The sequence below is a fragment of the Vidua chalybeata genome, chromosome 2, assembly GCF_026979565.1.
Source record: "Vidua chalybeata isolate OUT-0048 chromosome 2, bVidCha1 merged haplotype, whole genome shotgun sequence".
Classification (NCBI taxonomy): Eukaryota; Metazoa; Chordata; class Aves; order Passeriformes; family Viduidae; genus Vidua; species Vidua chalybeata.
The window spans coordinates 26989912-27012824 of NC_071531.1; the positions used below are offsets into that span (position 1 = coordinate 26989912).

Consider the following 22913-nt stretch of genomic DNA (forward strand, 5'->3'; position numbering starts at 1 on the left):
AACAACAGCCTTTCTATGGTATAATTTAGGATAATTAATAATATTCACATTATTCATGAACAAAGAATAATGTGCATAAATGCCCAGCAGTATGGGTTGGATTATGAGCTGAAAAGGCATGCCAGTTCCATTTCTCCCTGTCAAACTCTAAGCTTCAGACAGTTCAGCAGTCCTGCTTTGTATTAGGGAACGTGTAATTAAGAGAAAAATTCTTACTGTTGCAGGTGAAAATCATTACCCAGAAGTACAACAATTATTCCTATATGCAGAAGTCACTCTTCTGCAAGCAAGCTCTATACTTGTCTTGATAATAAAAAGAAAATTGAGCCCAATGCCCTCATTATATATGGGAGAGGCTTCCTAGTGCACATTTCACTCAATATATTAATATTAACAGGGCAAGAATGGGCTGTCTCAGGCTATATCTAGTTCTAGATGCATAATATTGCATATATATTCTATCCCCACATCCAAATAAGCACTTTTGATTATTTATTGTGATATGATTTATAATGCATAGCACCTGTTACCTCAGGCATTAATTTATCACTATCAACTACTCTTCGAGCACAGAAAAATGCTGATTCCTTTTTGCCACTGTTCTGTGCAACTAGACTGTTTGAATACGTAGGGAAGAATGGTAAGAAGCCTTTGTATGCACTGCTGCAGAAGGCATCAGTGATTAGATGTTATACAGGGCACACACAGGCATCTCATTTGTCCATCTGCTTTATTAAAACAGTTTTTTTTTTTTTTTTTTTTTTTAATAATTGAGGCTGCTATAATAACAGGCTTGTATAAGGAATCAAGTTACTATAGCAAGACAATTCAGGAATTATTTTCAACTTAATCTACCACATAGAAGTAAACAAAAAGTCAGGAGGAGGCAGTGCTGAAGACTGATGAGTAGAAAGACAACTGAATCAGGAAGGAAACAGAGTTCAGCATCTGCTTATGAAATTCAGCCTTGGTGTGCAAGACTGCTGCGAAAAAAATCCTCCTCACACTTCAGGAGGGAGGAGGACAAATCAAGCAGACATCCAACTGCTACTTTGTGGCTTCAAAGGATCATGAACTGAGAAATTATGTTTAATTGCATTTCTTATATAAATAACTCTTGAATCCACACACTAGAATATTGCTTCTTCTGAAGCAAAAAAACAGTCTGGCAACACTAGTTATCTCCAACCTTCTTCAAAAGCCTGCTACTTTTCCAAAAAGCTGATGTGTGGGTGGGATATTATTCTCCTGTTTGAAACTCTACCGTATGATACTTTTTTTTCCCCTGAGGCTGGATAGATTATTTTTACTGTACTAAGGATGTACATAATTAACTGTACTAAGGATGCCATTTTATGGACCTGAAGATGATCTTAAGGTAAACTTATTAGTAGGAATGTTTTTTGTGCTGACCTTTCGACTATTGTTAGCAGTATCCCAGCCACTGAATTTGTAGCCCTAGCTTGGGTACATCTATCAGAGCAATTACTTACCATTAAGCTGCAGTGATCAGAGAGTCATGTTATATTCAGGGAAACATTCCTTGGCTCCAGTCTAAATATGCTTGAGAAATGGGCACAAAGAGAACTGGTTTCTGGGAAAAAATATATGTGGCTTCTAAGATCTCTTTTCTTCAGTTAATTCTCTCAGTGTGACTTTAGAGATCAAATGTCTTGTTATGTCTTGTTACATTTCAACTCAGGATGACTCAAAAAAAAGTACCTACAAGCAAGTAAACAGAAAATTATTTTGTCCAAAGTTATCTCTTCTAGTAGTAATAAGGGAGTCATAGATACACGTGCTTTCAAACTTATGTAAAAAACAAAAGTCTAATAAACAAGGATATTCCTAACCATGGTCAGAAGATGGCATTCAAGGATTTCATCAGGCCAAAAGACAAGATGGATAGCAGTAGTTTTGACACAACACAATACAGGAGTCAGTATAACACATAAAGGTGCCTTTGCCAATCACAGTGTCCTTCAGGGGTGTGTAAAAGGCAGGATCTCAATGCTGCACAGCACTATTACTTTTACAATAATTTCTGTGAGTTTTAAAAATGTGTGAGCATTACATCATTCAGAGGAACACAAGGGGTCACTGCTCTGCCACTGAAGTCCCTTTAACCATTTGGAAATTGGAAGATTACCAAATTGCTTTATAGATCAAAATTTCCAACTTTCTGTACTATATTTAAATACATTATCCTGAAGATAAATGCTTTTTATCAGCTCATCAATCTCCAAAGGCATATAAGTTTTAGGTGAAAAATTCAGTATATAATTAAAGGATTCAGTGTAACAGCTCTGAATTATGAGCTCTACTTACAGCTCCTTTTAAATCTGGTCTGGTAAGTTAAATCATGTATTTTAGACATTAATGCTGACCATGAATAGAAGTTCTTCAAAACATGTTGCCTTCGGCATACCTTCACCTTCCAGGTAAATTTATCTGCTATAAGAAATCTTTTATATATATCAAATTCAGCTATATAACATTAGAAAGAGATGCAAGCCAGTCATGCTCAGGAGAACAGGAAAAAAACTGTGAAATCCCACTTTCAGACTTTTTATCAGCTGGTGAAAGTCACAAATATGAACAGAGCACAGCTGTGCATGTTGGGTAATGTTAGCCTACTTTATTTAGCTTTTGCAAATAAAACTGTCCTGTGCCCAGGGAACAATCTTTCTTACAGATTTGCTAAATCTAGGCTTTGTAGATGAGGTCTGAAAAATTTATCAATAGGACACCTTCTTTAACCAGCAAGGGTAATTAAAATCCTACAGTAAACAGGCCTGTAAAAAAAAAAAAAGAAGGGAAATTATTTTTCATCATATTTGGTAGTCTTTTCTGGTATGAAAACTGTCTCAACATGAAGAGATGCAATATTCTTGTTGACTTTCTCAACAAGAGGACTCTCACAGCTGTTCAAAAAAACCCAGCAAGACAAAATTGTGTGTTAATTCTTTATCTTTCCTTAAGGTAGGTTGTGACTACAAGAAATTTTCTGTTTCATGCCAGTGATGGTAGTTGATTACTTCTGGAGACCTACACACAAGCAAGGCAAGGCAGATTGTAGCCTTGTGAACCTCTGTGTTGTCTGATCAGCTTGCAGGAAGTGTGAGTCCCTGCCTTTCTTTTAAAGGCAGGTGGTCACCACGTCTCTCACTTCCCCTCAAATTGTCTCACAAAAAATGGCTGAAAAATTATATTCTCTAGATGGATATTAATTCACCTCTTGACAGAAGTGTTTTGCATATTTAAAATAGCATATTCAAAATAACATATTCTGCAGGAAACCAGAAAACTAAGCTCACATACACCATGATTCCTTAGGGAATAGGGAGCTGCAGGAAATAGCTAGAGGTACAGTTAACTTTTTCAAATGTCTCTTCTTGTAGACAGTTTTCTGGAAGAAAGGTAAAGTAGAAGAAATTTAGATACTCATAGTATCTAAATGCCACAAAAGCAGAAAAATCCCCAGAAAATTCTGGATTCCATCTGCGAGGGAAAGTTAACACAAAGAGATGCCCAAAGTGTGGCCAACTTGACAGAAATCTGTCATTTCCAAAAGCCAAAACAAATCCCAAATGACAGCAGGGAATGCAACTGGCTTCCTCTATTCTCCTTCCCCACAGAGACTGCCAAGGTCACTCAGGGGAATGATAACAGGATAGGGATATTTGAGCAAGGCCATGACAAGAGCTGGTGTGGACAACTGGCGTGGGCTGGCTTAAAAGGCAGATGTTCAAGGCAGGGATGCCTCTCACTAGACCAAGTGCCTCAATGCCCCATCTAACCTGGCCTTGAAAAATTTGCATAATATAAAAATGATTAGTCTAATCCTTAGGTCATCAATATAATGCATTAATATTTAACAGATTGAAAAACCCTTTTATTTTGCATTTTAACAGAAACGTAACATTGAGATATAAAAACTTGAAATTAGCTGTGATTCAGCTTTCTAGAGTGTAAACAATACTGTATATAAACCACAAGGGACCAGTATTAAAAGCTACATCATACTCTATGTGTCTCTTTTAAATGTATTACCTTTGCCATCATTAGATGACCACCTTGTGTTAAATTGGGATCCCAAGGAAGATTAGATTAAACTACAGCAAAAAAGGCTGAAAACTAAGAGCATAATCAACATTCTTGTGGAGATAAGAAAGCTAGCAACTTTCTACAGGTTTTTTCGGTTGTTGATTTTTGTAGTATTTTTAAATGGTAGTAGATGGAGAAGCACATGAGGACTGGGAATATTCTTCCTAAATAACAGGATTTTGTCTCCAGCCAAAGGTATATGCAAGCTTTTGCACTGCTGGTAAATTTGACAGAAACCCAAAACTACTGATGAAGAAATACTTATTTCAAAATGTAACTGTCAGAAAATTCTTTTAGCTGTGATTAGTGTTTTTTAAAAATTACCTAGAGTTGGTCTCCTGCCAAGAGAGTGCACAGTGCTTGCTCTCTCTTCTAGACATACTTGGTGCCAAATCTGGTGTAGACTCATTTCATAGAAAAGCCCGTTAGAAATGTTAAGTCAAATTGCTAGAAAAATATTTGCAGTTAGAACTCAAATTCAAAGACCAGTTCAAAGACTTCTGGTGAAAAACAACAACAACAAAAACACCTCCACCCCAAAAACAAAAAAACAAAACAAAACAAAACAAACAAACAAACAAAAAAGCAAAAGCCCCAACTAACAAACCAAAAATCATCAAACCAAAACTAACCAAACAAAAATGCAAAAAATGAGAAATAAAAATTCTCTAAAGTTTAATACTGATGTCAGTGTTAGTCAAAGACTGAAATACAACAGATCTTTAACCTTTAACTGCATTTCCAATTTTATAAATATAGATTTTCAGTACTTACAGTACAAATTACCAATGAAAGACTAATTTCAATTTTTAAAAGTATCCTATTTCTAAGAACTTCTAAACACTGAACTGTGGCAGACAAAAAATATATTCATACTCGGAAAAGAAATGTGGGTACTGTGAAGACTGTATTGCAAATTAAAACAAAATACAGCAGAAGCAATAAAATAAAATAAGTTTATGTTACAGATTACTATTGCCAGACATTTAAAGAAATACTTTTATTTACATTTGCAAAGATATTACCATCCAAAGTTGCACTATACAAAGCAGGATAAAATACTAAATGTTACTTAAATACAGGAAAAGATCAAACAAACTCTAAGAAAATTCTGAAATCAAACCAACAAAATTTCTTATTCAATACATCTAGTTATGTTAAATTAAAATCTGGTTTTAATCATTAAAACTGCAGGTTTATCAAAAGATAATCTGCTAAGATACCTGTCTGCTACTTATCAACCATAAAGTAAATTAAAGAATTTATAAAACTCTCTGAAGAGTCAAAAGTAACTAAGATTCATACCTGTAAGGAAAGACTGGTATTTCTGATCTGCTTACTCTAAGGATTCAATTGCTTACATTGCATGAGTCACTCACAACAGCAGCATTATTTCACTTTAGAAAATATTGAAGAAAGCCATCTAGCATATTACAAAGTTTTTCATTTTCCTTTTTATGAATGAGTGAAATATAAGTGAGAATCCACACAATACACAGCAAATTACACATTATTGAGGTGCTGCTTAATGTATTTCTACAAATCAGTATTTAAAAAAAAAAAAAAAACAACTCCAAATTTCAAGTAACATAGGCAGCTGGTATAAATTATACAGAACAATAATTAGATTGAAAGCTTGTGCTACGGACTTGCACTTAGACTGGAGTCAAGAGAGTTACTCCTCAAGAATTCCAAATTCAGCAGAATTGAATTGAGGTTTATACAGAGGAAGGTGTGACCTGGATCTATAGTTCTACGCAGTTCTTGGAACATTCGATGAAGACCAAACAATTCAAACAGCTTCTTATTGCTTCTGCAAAAGATTTTGAATAAAATAATTGTCAATTTAAAATGGAGAGGTTTTATATAAACACTGAAGATGCTACAGAAAAAATATTTTTAATGAAGTAAAATGTGCATTGAGTATTTAATGTAATTCTTCTATGTATGTTTCTAAGCATAAGTTTATCAATACATGGTGAGAAAAATTTGGCAAAAATTAACAAAAATTATCAGTTTTCCTGAGTAAGTGATATGTACACATAGTATAATGAAAGCTCAAGGAAAGACTGTAACAGGGCTTTTCACTCATGTGAAATAAGATTTCGGAGACAAATAAAAAAATTAGGATTTATGAGCCAATTTTACTTTGACTAGTAAATGCCAGTTATAATTTATAATAGATTATTTTATAGGAAAACTCTTTTTCCAAGAGTTCAATTTTATTCCTTACGAAAAATGAAAACCTCAGTTTTGTCAACACCTTTAAGTCCAATGTAAAAATTACTCAGTTTACATATCCCCTTACATAAATGAAACGACTCTACTGAGCAATGTGCCACTGAAGCTCAGCAGCACATTACTATTGATATGCTGACCTTTGTTACAATAAGGCAATAATCAGTAAGCAATGGGAACACAGTTTAAAAAGTTGAACATTCCCAGAAGGGCTTAACTGGCCCCAAATCTTAAATTTTTTGAAGGAAATGAAAACTGATGAAGCTTGAATGCAAGTCAAAGAGAAGACTAAATGTTCAAAGGAGCTTACTACTAAGTATCTGAGTAAAACTGGAAGTCTAGGATTCTCTTCTAAGAATTCTAAGCATTTTTGTCACCTGCAGACATAAGGAATAATTCCTCTTTAAGTCTACATTGTGAGGCTTTTTCCTAGTTTGTACTCTGCAAATTGAACTAGATTTATGCACTAATTGATAGGCTTGTCTAAAACCTCTATAATGGAAAGAGTTTAAATTTAACTGCTACAATTAAAAGTCCAGCATTGTATATGGTGGAGGGAATAGAGAGAAAAACAGAGATGAGTTTTTGGAAAAGAAAACAGATAAAGGCCACCAAGTTCATTGACCTAAAAATAGGTAACAGAATAATGGTAATAAAGGATTACTTTATTCTGGAGAGCTTTTGCAGTATAACACAGAGCTTTTCCAAAACTGCAATATCTAGCTTAGAACTTTGAAGCAATACAGAGCAAGTCCGGAAGAAGGATTCATTACTACAAGCTTCCAGGAAAGGCTGTAAGGAACCTGGAAAAGAAAGTAATTTAAAAACTGTATCACAGAGTTCAGTGCAGAGAAAAGTATAACTGCTATTGATACCTTTAGAAGGCCTTAAATGCTTCATGTTGTACAACAATTACAACAACCAAATATTTCAATTTCTGTTGAACATGTGAGGCAAAACTCAAGTAAAAATAGAATTAAAAAAAAATGCAGGTTCCTAAGAGTTCTGACACTACTGATCCTTGAATTAAAAGTGTCTATTCTCTTGAGAACAAAGGAAAACAGGAAACAGAATAATTTTAAACTCAAATAAAAATTCTTACATTGAAAATGTTTATGCAATGCTTATTTATCATTATTCTTTCCTTTAGACCATGGGAGGGGAACATTAAGCTGAGCAAAAAATCTCAGAAAGAAATATTTTAAGCTGTTGCAGATCACATGGGCAGGGATAGTACATATAAGAGATTGTGTGAGACCTGAGAGTCTTTCAGCATACTGTCCCTGTACACAGTTTCAAGAGAGTAAACACAGTAATTAAAGGTAAAGTAAGATCTGTACAACAATTAAATACAAAAAACACTCCCTTAAAATAGTGGATTAGTTTCTATGTCACAGTGAAAAGCATTTCCCTCTACCCTGTTCCCAAAATCTAATAACTTCAAAATAAACTTAAATCTGTTCCCTGGTTATCTCATTCTTGGTTCTCATATTACAGATTAACTTATGGCAAAAACATAAAGAAAAAAAGTAACAATTTGTTTTTCCTTAAAATTAACAGACCTCCATATACCACAGGGCATTCACATTACGAGAATACAGATGTGAGGAAAATATTTTAACTGAATAATGTTAAAATATTTAATGTGTTCCATTTAATAAGAAACTGCAATATGCAAATTACAGCATAAACCAACAAACAAGACATTAAGAAAAATTAGTATCCTGAATACTGTAATTTATACATAGGATATCAAGAGGTTTTTATCAGTACCAAAAAGGTTGGATGTACGTTTTGGTCAAAAATTTCCCTTTCCTCGTTCAAGGACATACAATTTATTAAATGCAACAAGTAGCCTTGGAGTGAATTCAAGGTTTTAATTTATTTCAGAAGGCTTACTGATGAAAAATCCAAAGAAATGCTAGGGAAAACTGTTTGAAATAGGGCTTAAAAAAGAAATCAACTTGGCACTTAAAGTCAGCCAGAGAGCCTAGATAACTAATTTTCTGAGATGGGCATTAATGCTGAATATTCAGTAAGGACCCAGTTATTCCTATTCAAACAAATGACCAAGTGCCACCTCCCTAATACAAGGGAACTCATGAGACTTGTGGGCCTTTGCTGGTTTAAACCCTCAAATGAAGAGACTGAGAAACAGCAAATGTCTTAATCACAGATTGGAGAAACTACTTCTATATGTAATCTTTCCTCTTTTCAGCTGAGGTGATTTTGCACCTTTGATTTAAAATGCTACATTCAACAGATGGTATCCACAACATACATAATGGAATGTGTGGATGGAAATCATACAGATGCAGGATAATAACAGAGTTTGGTAGCAAGAGGCCAACCTTGCAGCAATAAAAAGCAACAACAACTGACATTCTATAAAGTTTGGAATAGGCAGGCAGATGTTTTGTGGTTTGCATAGCTGAAGTATCCTCTGTTCTTTACCCAAAGCAATGCAAAACAACAATTATTCAAAGAGATATGCATTATCAAGGCAATAAATCACTAGAAATTAATCTGCTTTTCTGTGTACATCTATTTCCGTGTTTCTTGCATTCTTTCTACCATGTTCAATACACCTGTGGTTTTATGCACATTGTTCTATTTTTGTACTACTTCCAGTTACAATTTGATGTCTCTAAATTGTAACAGTAATAAATATAAAACTAGAATGAAAGTAAAGTAGAAAAGAAAGCAGTAATCAGTGAAAAAAAGATAAGTAAATATACTTTTTCTCATTTTATTTTAGCTTATGGTCTTCAAAGCATACCACTTTTAATATTTTTTTCAGTATTTCTGTACTTTCTCTGCAGAAGGTATTATTTTTCAGAAATTGTCATATAAAAAAACCTCAGGGCTATCTGTCAATTACAGCAAACAGAAAATCCTTAGATGAGCTCACCACATGTGCTACATTTAGTGATACGTGACTGACATACACTCAAGACTCGGTGCTCTTTATTGAGCCACTGCTCTCTGTCGCAGAATTCTGGGATTATTAAGTACATACAGCAGAGTCTTAAACCTGTAAAAATAATTAACTAAAATTTCACTTCTGGTATGATGCTGTAATGCCCTAGAGAGCCTAGCTTGTTAAAATCCACGAGAAGTGGTGACAAAACTATGAACAGAAACAGCAAATAAGCAAAGCCCAATGAACACAATCACCATCTAAAGAGTACTTCCTGACCAAATATTTCTATCACTGAAGAGTGTTTGAAGTAAAATTCCTGTACGATAGCAGGAAGACACAACCTTCTCTAAAGCAATGAAAATTTAGTACTACAAATTATGTAGTCTGTAACTTTATAGTAATTCTATCGAGATACAAATTTATAGAAATTATTCTAGAATTTGCTAGAGTTCCCACAAATGAGTGCCTGTTCCCAAGAAACAGAAATGGTCGGTCCTATCAACCTGCACTGCACCACTGATGAAATGTGCTTTAACAACAAAAACTTGAAACAGTATCTCTTACTTACCAAAGATTCTTAGAAAGGGAAGAAAAGAATAAATAAATGTGTGAGAACACTCACATTCAAGAAGCAAACTGAGAAGAAAGGCTTTTCTTCTTTCTATTGCCTGTTAAGACAACAAATGGCTTTAAAAAACTCATTTAGCATGACTGCTGACTCATCTGACCTTTGCTTCATGAGAGATCTGAAGGTAACTAAGACTGTTGGATGAACAGGGCAATCCTACAATTTATTCCTATAAATACCCTTAAATAACCATAAAATGCTTTTAATTCCTTTTCTGCAGGGTAAACAAATACCATATTTAGCTGACCTGAATATTTCTTTGCTGTCCTGCTCTAACTGGTTCCTTAAACATATTACACTAAAAAACCAATACACACACACACACACACATATATGCTGTAAGAATATTCTGACTTTGAAGTTTACAAATTAACATAAAAGACAATGTTACTTTTAAGAAAGAAGATTTTTCCTATAAAACAGAAAAGCTAATGTGGTAATAATGTCTAAATGTTTGCAGAGTTAATCACGTGAAACCCAAAGGAAAAAACACATTTTTAAATGGACTTTCTATACACTGTTTATATATTCAATTCAGATAAGCTTTTGAAGATTATATTCTAAGTAATCAGAAAATGAAAAAAACAAAGACATAATTTAAATGCATTTCTAGCTGATTAACTAAAAATAATAAGCTTCACATTTTTAAATATTTTGGTGGCTTTTTGGCTGAATAGATTTTGACTTCTATTTAACCATTTTAGAAAAATATAATCAGAATTTATCCTGGCAGGACTTTGTCACAATTTAAAATAATCTGCAAAAGCCTCCAGTGGTATCCTTAAAACATTGGAGCGTGCTGTAGTTGCATTAACTTAGCTTGACTGGTAGACTGCAACAAACAATAAGCAATTTATCATTGTTGACAGGATTCATATGAAATTTACCCTCAAAGTAATCAGTCACACAGCATAAAATCTCACCAGCTATAGTTACCCAGAAAATTCTGTTTCATACCTAAAGCTATGTCACATCAGGAAATAAAATGACAACTCTAAGTTCATGTTTTAACAAATTAACAATTACAGATTTGCCTCATTTTCTAATTGAGATAGGATCTGCTGGGAGAAAGGAGAACGTGCTTCAGCAATGTAAGTGAATGATGCAGCACTGTCCCCACCAAGAGTATCACTACCCTTTACTGGCTGTGAGGTGGACACATAGGACAAAGGATGAAGAAAAGACTACCTAATGCCTTCACTGCCTCAGTCTTTAATAACGAGACCAGTTGTTTTCCAAGTACTCAGCCTCCTGAGCTGGAAGCAGATAGGGAGCAAAAGAAAGCTCCCACAGTCCAAGGGAAAATGGTCAGTGACCTGATACACCACTTAGACACACAGACAAGCCTATGGGACCAGATGGGATCTACCAAAGGGTATTGAGGAAGCCAGTGGGAAATGCTCACCAAGCCACACTCCATCATTTACCAGCAGTTCTGGTTAATGGGGAAAGGCCCGGGTACCTGGAGGCTGGTAAATGTGACAGTGATCTACAGGAAGGGCCACAAGGACCATTCAGGGAACTAGAGGCCTGTCAGCCCAACTTTGGTGCCAGGGAAGGTCATGGAGCAGGTCATTCTGTGTCCCCACATGGCATGTGCAGGGATCAGGCCCAACCAGCACAAACATGGATTTATGAAAGGCAGGTCCTGCTTGACCAACCTCATCTCCATCTACAGCCAAGTAACCTGCTTGGTGGATGAGGAAAAGACTGGATATTGTCTAACTGGACTTGAGTAAAACCTTTGACACTGTTTCTCACAGCATTCTTCTGAATGCTGCTCAATGTGTGGAAGAGTGCACTGTTTAGTGGGTAAAAAAACAAGTAAAAAAGCCCCAAACTGGCAAAAAACAAGTCAGGAAGCAGCACTTTGTGAAGAGAGAACAGTCAATGCAATATATTTATTGGATTTGGACCAAGAAATGGAAAAATTTGCCCTATGTGCCCTTCAGTAAAAATCTAAAGTTATTTTCAGGAGCTAAAGCTGAGAAATAAAAAAGAAAATAAAATGTACTATAGGCTTATCTGTAAGTATGTGTATAGGAACTACAGTTGTTGAGGCAGAATAGTCAGGTATTTTTGTTTGGTAAAGAAATGCTACAGCAGTTATAACTATACATCAATACCATTTGAGAAAAAAACATGTGATATTTATATTGCAGAAAATGGACGTTAGTAGAATGGCTGGAAGGTGTGTTGTGTAAGGAATTCACTAAAAATGAACTTCAGTTTTAAACAGTGACTTTTGCAATTGTGCTTATCTGGTGAACTAATTACTGACTATGGCATAAAGGTAGGAATAGTCTAATGAAATTCCATGCTGGAACTGCCTACTTACAATGCAGCAGGTATAAAATACATGGGTATCAGAATTCTCTTACTTGCTAGAATTACAGAAGCATAACGTTATTATACTAAAAATCAACATACATTTCTCCTGGAAAATCACAGATTATCAGTGGATCAAAGGATGGATTTGATCACCAGAGGATGCTGTGCTGATTGAGTTCAGTTTGTATATGAGCAATCAACACAGTCTTACCATTAAAGACTGGTTCTGATGAGGCCTGACAGAGAGAAAAAACATTTTACAAATAATCTAAGTAGCATTTTCAATTGTAGTTGTACACTACTATGGGTTACTTCGTTCAAGAAACCAGAAAAGGCTCAATGAAATACCAGAATCACAGAAGGAATCACAACTCTCTCAGTATATACCTGAAGGAGCTTTGTTCCAAAAACAAACTCTAAGAAAACCTTAACATAAAAAAACATCACTTGGTATCACCTGTAGTTCTGTAACATTAGAGTGCAAGTGACCAGGTATATAAAGTCTGAGCTCTGTCAATGCACAGATGTTACTAAAACTACACAATTTTTATTTTCCACTTCCAAGGAAAGCTTTTCTTTATGGAATTATATAAATTATGACATTGCTCAAAAAAAAAAAAAAAAGCTGGCTAAAAAGTACAGTAGTTCTGATAGTCAAATACAAAACAAGATATGTATAAAAATATTTTTCCTATGTAAATAATTTTATGGAAAACTACAAAGCTGTAGTTTTAACTTTTTATTAAAATATGCAAGTTAAGTAAATAAGAGCAAACAAGATCTTGCTTGAATAAATTTCAACGTTCTAAAGATTTCATAACTTAAATTGACTGGAAAGGGGATGTGTGTATCCAAATACTGATATGAACAACTCTTTTTAATATAAAATAAGTTTTAAAAGTTAGCACTCACATCTACCTTCAAAATGATACACTGCTTAAGAACCACACTATTACCCAAAATGAACAGTGAAACTTTACTTCCGAAATGGCTACTTGGCTCTACATGACTTTATATTTAATAGTTCCTTCTATTTATTCCTTTGGAGTAGAAGAGACTGGGGTCCAAAATTCAGAATGGCTAAGCATTACATGACTGTTACTAAAAGAGGGAGAAAATAATGACACAGACGTTATTTGTTATTAGAGAGGGGTACTTCATACTAAATGAATTTCATCAAAATCAAAGTATTCAAACTAAATTTTAATTTAATTAACAAAAATGTGTGCAAAGTTTTGGTGTACTTGCTTGCTTTCAGCACATATAGGTGGGTCCTAGCATTATCTAGTCTGCATTTAATAGAGTTAGAGATCCTTATCTGTGGTTAAAATATTAAACTAAAACGTCTATTAATCTAACACAATTATCCACTGTTATTAGAATAATGAATAAAAATTACAAAGATAAATTAGGATAATAGAGGAAGGATTTCCTTTTAAATGGTTTGCATTTCAATGTTCACGCCACGTAAGCTGTAAATCATTTCTATCACTATAGTTTCAAAACACTAGTCCTCAGGACAATTTCACATCTGCTTTTCATACAGGTGAGGGGAATCCTACCTTAATACAATATTCACAAACGTGACATTTTTATCCTTTCAGTACTGCAGAAGAAACTTGAAAAGATGCAATCCTGCAAAGTTACTAGTAAAGATAATATGCTGGAAAATGTTGAATTTTAATCTGTTTAAGCATATGGGAATTTTTTACTCCATGCCTTCACTGCTTGTAGTCTGTAAAGTCTCAAAATGCTAAGACTCAAGAGGAAACATAAAGGGGCATGTTTGACCTTTCTTGGCAAATTCTGACCACTGACACAACATTTTAGAAGTACCCACAGAACAGTGCACGTTCCTAAGATCAGTTATGAAAGCATTCCAGCAAAAAGGAAAAGAGACATGTCCTACAGATAGTCAACATAAGAAGACTTCAGTTTACATGTAACTAAGCACAGCTTCTTACTAGAGAGAAAATCCTTTAATCTTCACTGGCTTCATTAACTTCCCTACAAGACTATATCTGGACACAGACTTGGTTATCCATGACAATAGTATTTTCTTCCAAAAAAAATTTGAATTAAAAGTAAGGTTCAATGAATATGTAAATAAATACAGCTTGCTTTTGCAGTTATTAAAATTCTTCAGTTATGTCAATATGGTTAAGAAATCACACTTAAGCCCTACCAGAATGTGCCATAACTTACAGTAAACTTGGGAGCATCATTTTGAGATTTTTTTAAGGTGCTCTCACTTTGATTTGTGAATAAGTACACACAAATATAAAATATACCCCCTGCAAAACAGAAATAAGCTAGAAGACAAAGTATATTTAAGTTTTATTTAAAGCAAATGCCAGTATTTTGTAATGTCCAGTGAGCAGGTAAGTTTTGATTTCACTGAATGAACTTAAGGTTGAGAAAGGGGAACCTACTAATCCACCTGACAGCAGTCAGATATCACTGCAGAATGAATTTAAGACATATGAAGTCTTTGTATAAAAGTGCAAAATGTGAAACTGAGGCAGGGAGCTCTCTGCCAACAGATTTCAAATCAGGCATGAACCAGACTGCAGTTAACAATGGTATTTTTGATAGGTGAATATAAACTTACTACATCATTTGAAATCTTTTAACTGATTTACAAGTTAAAAAAAAAACACAGTAAGCTGTGTGAGAAGACAGGAAGAACATTATTGAACAAGATTGCATATGACAAGTATTCAGCTACAAGGTGATTTAATACCAATGACGTGATGTTCTTCAACATCCACAGAACAAATTTTCTTGATGAGATCATGCTACTCATTACTTGATTGTTTCCAGAAAATGTTTCAATTCTGGTATTCAGGAATTCTCTTGAACAGTGTGCTGCAACTACTGTCCTAGAAACAAGATCTGATGAGAAAAGAAATTTGTAGTCTTAGGGAAGGAGCTTTGGGGCATGAAGATGCCCTGGAAGCCACTGTTTCATACTGTAACAATCCGGATGATTAGAAGCAACAATTACTTTAATTATCAAACATGAATTTTAATAGTAATTTTAATGGGAAATGGTAAGAGCTTTGTTAAGCAATAAATACATTATGTGCCATTTGACTAAACTGAAACATTGGCATGTAGCACTTAATATGTTTTGCTCTCAAAATTTCAAAGGCAGGCAGAGCACTATGCATTTGTAGAAATCTATCACAAGCCATTCAGCATTTAACAAGATACTAAAAATACTTGCTATGACAATTCTGTCAGAGAAGATTTTGGTTTTAGATCTGTCTTCACAAGGACCATAGCTTAGAGATGGGACTAAAAACTGAACACCATGGCCTGGTAGCCTGCTTTCCTTAACTGAAGTAAGGAAACCTACAAAAGCTGTGGTACTGAAATCTTTCTTCCCTATTAAATTAGCAGGAATAGATGTCTTACCCTTTTCCTTAATGAAAAGCAAGGAAGATGCCTTTATAGATCACTCATTAGATTAAAAGACCAAAAGAAGGATCAAGTTGAATGTTATGGCAGTCATCTGAAGCCTCAGATTCAAGGAAAAGAGCACCATGACTCTACCTTCTCCTTAGGCCTTAAGATTTCTCTAAAAGAGGTGAGGCAAACAAGACTGGCAAACAAGATTTATACCACACACATATACATATTCTGGATATCACAAACATTGTTACAATTCCAAAAATGTTAATGATTGGATGTACTGGGTCTGGTTGAGACAGAGCTCATTTTCTTCACAGCAGCCCTCAAAGTGCTGTGCTTTGTATTGGTAGCTAGATAGGTGCCGGTAACACACCAGTCCTTGGCTACTGCTAAGCAGTGCCAGCACAGTGTCAACACAGTCTCTGTAAAATTCCCCCTCACCAGCAGGCTGGGGTTGGGCAAGATCCTGGGAGAAGACACAGGCAGAACAGCTGAGCCAAACTGACTCCCATGCCATATGATATTTGCTCAGCAATACAAGCCAAGAGAAGAGAGGACAGGGAAGGCAGCATGAGAGGGGAAGGGCACATTCCTTATTTACGACACGTCTTCTGGAGCAAACTCTATGCATGCTGAAGCCCCATTTCCCAGGAAGTGGCCAGACACTACCTACTGATGGGATCTTTTGGTTCCCTTTTGTTCCATGTGTAGACTTTGCTTCTGCTTTAATAGACTGCCTTTATCTTGACCCAAAATTTATTTCTTTAATCTTATTTTCTTTGCCCTGTTCTGTTGAGGAGGAGAGTGTCAGAGTGGTTTGGTGGGCACCTGGTGTTCAGCCAGGACCATCCCACTATACTGGGACAAAATACTGGGATTATTTTTTTAGAATTATACAATGGCATGGAAAATCATACATGTCAGGAAAATAACAATGCAGCTAAACTTGATGCAACTCAGTTTCAAGAAACACATAGGAATTAGCTTCCTAGGGTACCAAAAGTCTTAAACTTTTCTTCACAGAATTCCACAAATGGCCCAGCTGGAGCAGTACACTGGTGCTATCTACCCTTGTACAGAGGAGATGTAGAAAGAAAAAAAAAGTACTGAGGTATGTCACCTTTCAGTCCTCTACCATTTCCCATTGAAATGTTGGTGTCAAGACTCTCAGAGATTGTTGATGCTAAACTCCTGAAGAGAGATGGACTGCATGACAGGCTGTCTGCCAGTAAGATCCAGAGCAGTGAGACTATTAATTTTAATTTGCCATTAAGTTCTTGTACGGAGAAAAGATTATACTAATGCCTCAGCTGTTGCATTTGACATATTTTCAGTAAGTGAAGCACCATCAGTGTTGTGAGAACTCGCAAGGGAAACCTGAATTCTGAATCTACTGTACCAGACATACTATGAAGCCAAATCAATGATACTGATCCAAAATGTAAGAACATGCAAACCAATCCCAAATCTGCTTAAGCAGTACTGCAGACTCTCATTCTAGTTTCCATCAAGAGAAGTATCTTAGACTAGTAAGACAGAGAGACCTCAATGAGTTAGAGAGTTGGGCAATCGCCAACCATATGAAGTTTAACACTGTGAAATGCCAGATTCTGCCCTTAAGATGGGGCAACCCTGGATGTACAGACAGACTGGGGAATGAGAGGCTGGAGAGCAGCACTGAGGAAAGGGACCAGGGGGTCCTGGTCAGCAGAAAATTGAACCTGAGTCAGCGGTGCCCTGGCAGCCAGGAGAGCCAACCCTGTCCTGGGGGGCATCAGGCACAGCATGGTCAGCCAGGCAAGGGAGGGGATTGTCCTGCTCTGCTCAGGTTTTGGGTGCCACAATACAGAGAAGACATTAAGGTATGAGAGAGTGTCCAAAGCAAGGCCACAAGGATGGTGAAGGATCTAAAGAGGAAGCCTTTTGAGGAGCTGCTGGGGTCACTTGGTCTGTTCAGCCTGGAGAAGAGGAGACTGAGGGGAGACCTCATAGCAGTCATCAATATCCTCATAGAGAGAAGGGGCAGACGCTGATCTCTTCACTCTCATGACCAGTGACAGAGATCGAGGAAATGGCATGAAGCTGAGTCAGGGGAGGGTTAGGTTGGATATCCATAGAAAGGGTGGTGGAACAGACTCCTCAGGGAAGTGATCACAGCACAAAGCCTGTCTGAATTCAAGAAGCATTTGTACAACATTCCTGAGCATAGGGCATGACTCTTGGGGTGTCCTGCACAAGGCCAGGTATTGGACTTGATGATCCCAATGGGACCCTTCCAACTCAGCACATGCTATGATTCTTCATATGCAGCTTAAGTAATTATCCTCAATATAAGAGGGAAACCTATTTTCCTTTTGTGGAACAGGAGAAAAATAATTTCTTACAGGGAAGAAAACCTACCTGAGGACCTCATCTAAGCCTGGACTGCACAGAAACATTAGCGTTCATTGCTTATTATAAAAAAAAGGTACATGCAGTTACAGGGAGTAGTACTGCAACACAGTAGTTATTTCATATCTGATTCACATTTTTCAGCCTGGACAACAGAGATTTGAATCTGTAAAAACACCTCATTAAAAAAAAAAAAAACTTTAAAAATAAAGTTATAGAAAATTATATGCTGGAATAATTTCCACTGGCCTTTTTTCCGATTTAATTTCTAAGAGCTTAATCTCTAAAGGTATTATTTTTGAGCAAGAGTATTGTAACACTCCTATAGAGCCAGAAAATTACTGCAACAAATTGAGAGAATGCCTAGGATGGTATATATTGCATAAAAAACCAGAAGTCTGGACTTTACCTCCTGCTGACTGGATGCTGTCATTTTGGGTAATATGACTCCATATTTTAGTATACAGCCACTACCTCTGTCTTTAGAGCTGCACATGAATACAGATTTAAAACTGAGCATGAATTCCTGTTTTACTTTAACACAATGAGTTCTCTTCTGAATAGTCACTGCTGCCTTTCAAAGTTTGTCTTTTAATGACTTTTTAACTGGAAACTTACAAAGGAATGAAAACACAATTTCCCATCAACAATGCTATTTCTCATTGTTAAAAATTTTTTTGCAAAACACTATGAATTGGAAAAGGGCAGACCATGCCTGATTGTATATTGGCAATTTATTCTACCAAATAGGCTCTACATAAGGCTCTATATCCAGTTTCCAAGAAATAATTTTCAATCAAATGTCAATTTAATTAAACAGTACTCTTCCTTCCCTGATTTCACATAGATACAACTTCTTTGAGAAGCAAGAAAGCGAAATTTGAGTCTCACAATATATCTTTATTATTCTTCAAACTACAGGCACCTAGTGTATCAGCATGACTACTGCTAGGTAACAGACGATTTACTGTCACAGTCATTACCCAAAGAAATACCAAACACTGTCCATCTTGCTTAGATTGTTACCTTTGTGCATTCAATTAATTCTTTCCCAATCATAGTTATGTCTATTAGGAAAAATAGTGTAAGACTGCATTCATTACCTGGTCAGAAAAAGACTGCAAGGAAGAAGAGAACTTTAGTTAAATATTTTTGAACTTAGGTTGTTACAAAATTGCTTTTTACTCAATGCCATACCATACCATCCCAAGTCAAATATGCTTTCTATTTCACTAGTACAATGCATAATAACAAAATACTTCCAAAACAATACACATTTCTATTCTTAAAGGCAGTGAATGATTTTATCTTAAAAAAAAAAAAAAAAAAAACACTCACAAGGTTTATTCAACATGGCATTGGAATGTGTCACTACCTTCATGCTCATCCAGGTGGTTATCAATTGATCCTTACCTGTATCACCTGGAGAAATGCTGTGGCAAATAAGATTACTAATGCTTTTCTAGGGCCAAAGCACAATAAAATTCAGCAAAACATTATCATCTTGGCACAGTAAAATTCAGCAAAACATAACCATCTCATCTAGAAATACCATTTCCAAGCCCAGAAACTGAAAAATTATTGGGGATGAACTGGTCATTCAAACTAGGAAATGAAACTAGAACCTATTTTTTATCTCCACCTTCTGGCAGGTTTTCATGATTTGGGTTCCCTGGCACAGCCTGACTTCAAAGAAAAATATCAGCAAGGTAATACAGTGGAATAAACTGAAAAGCCAAAGAAAAAAGAGCTACATGATTTCACAGCAAGAAATAAGAAAGTAACCAGGATGAAATACAAGACAGTGACTGAGAGGGAGAAGAAAATACAAGATGACTCAGGAAAAGACAGACAATTCAGAAATACATTTTATGTCTTTACTGAATGTACATGATACAAAGAATTGCTAATAGTACATTAGACTATTTATACAGCTTTTGCACTGTATTTTTATACTGCTTTTCCATTGTTTTTATGCTTTCCTCACCTGTTTTCATAAAGATTTTTTTTTTTTAATTACCCAAATTTACCAGATTCCATGGTCATCTGAAGTAATCCATCAAGAGCACTGGAAAGCAGACTTGTACTGGATACTTTTAGGTGACTTAATATGACAGGCACACATTGGTACTCCAAAAATAAGGCCTTCCCCTCATCTGTCTTCAAGTCTACGCGAAGGGACTCAAATGCCTGAGCCAGGTAATCCACTGAAAATATCAGAATACAGGCAATAAAACTTCTATAATCATTGTTTCATTAAGCCATGTAAACAACTATCTGACAGCTACCATGGCAGATATACACTTAAAAGTTAAATAGCTGAAAATATTAAATTTACTTTTTATTTAAAGACACCCTCTGCCTATTTTTATTCCTTAACAATCCATTGTTTGTAGAGAAAAAAATTATCTACAATTCATATGTTTAAGAAAAATATACTTACAAATGTAAAGTCCTGCAAATATTTTGTAAAAGAGGAAAGAAAATACAAACTCACACAATTTGAGAAAACACTGGTTTCAACATCTGGGAAATCTCTATTAAGGGAGTCAGTGGCTGATTTTTCTGAGTGAGAGCAATTATTTTCATGAGAGCAACTAGTCCCATTCCTTCTATAAAAAGCTGTAGTTTCAGTATAAACATTTTATATTCTCATCCATTCTGAGAAATTATACAAAGGATGTAGATTAAGTGAACCAATCTATTTTCTTAACTTTCTGCTGTCAAATCTTCCTCAGTATCTTGGAATTGTATTGATCCTCTGGAGCATAGAAAATTAAGTAGAAGGAAACATTCATCCTACTGCATAAGTTTAACTAGGGTGCCATCTGCTGGATACTGACATTTTGAAGGAATGAGGACATATGTTAGAACCAAATCTGCTATTTTATCACCACAGCATTAGTGCCATGTGTTCAGAGTGATCAAAATTCATACACGGTGATATCTGACATATGTTTAACAACAGATCATATTTTCTGTGCTACAGCAACCAGCAGTACAAAGCAACCATGAAAAGCTAAACGAATTCATTCTAATCAGGAGTGTTCATCTGCTTCGGGTAAATCAGTCTCTGCAATGACTAGTTTTTTATTTCAATTCTTCTTGCATTGTTTTTATCAAACATTCCTAGAATGTGAGTCTCAATTTGAGACTAATTATCATACTTCACCAGAATATGTTGACTGAAATAGTTCCCTCAACAGCTGGAACACTGTGTTAATTCATGAATGATGTCAGGATGGTCCCACCATATTTTATTCCCATGTTTACTATACATACTCATAATGCAAATACTACACAAGTCATTAAGCATAAAAACATACTAATATGCTTAAACATCAAATCCAGAAGCACAACTTCCATGAATAAAAACTTTATTCATTATTTATGCATTTAAAATATTTGGCATTCCTGTTTTGTGTTAATCCAGGTGCCCAAGATAGTAGCAATTTTGTGACATGGATTTTTGCTGTCTATGAAATGCCCCAAAATTAAACATATTTCATGGAAGAGACTTAAAAAATCAGATTCCAAAGCAGGCATCTGATTTTGACATTTTTGCATGGTATCTCAGGAGTACCTTGAAAATTAACATTTCTGTAACCTGTATCAATCTCTTCATGTGATTGACAAAAGAAACATGTTACTGGTAAAGATATTTTAAAATACAAACCATTCAGAGGAAAAATGGTAGCAAAAATAGAAATATGGAATAATTTAGGTTGGCATCTAGTCCAACCTTCCTGTTGAAAGCAGAACCATCTCTGAGGTTAGGTTAGATTGCTCAGTTGTAACCCCACTAAAAAATTACTTGCTATCAAAATGATCCATGCTTTTTAGAATGTCTTTGAAAAGGGAGAAATAAGTGGTTAGTACCACAAAGGGCTAGAAAAGAGTTATAGAGATGTTCGTTCTTATGCTATCCTTGTAAAATTTATTCTTGCAGAAAATCCCAGTTATGCAGACACACAGTACTGCTAAGTTGCTGCAGGTAAGCAGCAATCACATCTTACACCTGCTCTTAATAGTAGAGAATTACATTTCTACCTGACTTCCATAAAAAAGGATCTGCAACACCTTGTTCCTTGTTTGTCCTGAAGAAAGATAAGACTTCATAACTGAATGTAGCAGTTAACAAATCAGCTGAGAGAGGAATTATCTTATTCTTTGAGTTGTGTTTTCCACATCTTTTCTCACACTGTCCAGACACAATCTGATTTGTGTAATCTCGCAGTGTCTACTTTGAAACCTTTATCTTCTCCTCACTCTGCAGAAATGCTGACTTGTCTGACAAGTCATGACATTAAAAAAAACACATAAATTCTAACATAAAATGAATAATAGCAAGATTCATTCTTGTATATTTTGCTTCACAATATCCAAGTAAAATCACTTTTCACTAATAAAGCATAATAGACTCTACAGTATCATTAAAATGCTTTCTGTCCAGGCATGACTGAAATAGATAAATTAATGTAAAAAAAAAATCTCGACTTACCTTGTTTCACTGTTTTAAGCACAATCAAAGTTGACAGAAACCTCAGAGGCATACAGAAACTCTTAAAGAAAGCTGCTGATTTTGATTTACTTTCTGTAGACTGTTCAGAAGAACTGTGTGGGTTTCCCTTACTCACTACGCCTTTGAAAATATCTTCGCCAAGTCTCCTCATGGTTGATCTCATTGTTGTGTGCTGCTTCAAACAGTGCATATAGTTAGTACAAACATTTTTACTTGACATACATATGTTCTCCATGCAATTAAATATTAAATTGCAAATGCTTTGACCATGTATAGGAATATAATCAGTATAGGAGATACTGCTTTGTTTCAAAAGCTGTTGAACAATATTAACATGGTGCCTTGTCAATACACAC

General features: G+C 35.4%; 1 protein-coding gene across 8 annotated transcripts in view; it reads right to left on the reverse strand.

The window, feature by feature from the left end:
- Window positions 1-1512: 1512 nt before the first annotated feature.
- Window positions 1513-22913, reverse strand: part of CCDC138 (coiled-coil domain containing 138) — a 34169-nt gene continuing 12768 nt past the window's right edge. For 3 of the 8 annotated variants that reach the window (XM_053935418.1, XM_053935419.1, XM_053935414.1), the window contains 5 exons: window positions 22537-22732; window positions 20066-20242; window positions 7010-7148; window positions 5757-5920; window positions 1513-1722 (listed from right to left, as the gene is read on the reverse strand). In XM_053935418.1, coding sequence (XP_053791393.1) covers window positions 1709-1722; window positions 5757-5920; window positions 7010-7148; window positions 20066-20242; window positions 22537-22732 — 690 coding nt within the window. In that variant the 3' untranslated portion in view covers window positions 1513-1708. Of the gene's footprint in view, window positions 1723-4480; window positions 4555-5118; window positions 5921-7009; window positions 7149-18444; window positions 18524-19061; window positions 19154-20055; window positions 20243-22536; window positions 22733-22913 lie in introns of those variants that run through there. The other 5 variants (XM_053935415.1, XM_053935416.1, XR_008429367.1 and 2 more) reach the window with 5 other exon arrangements.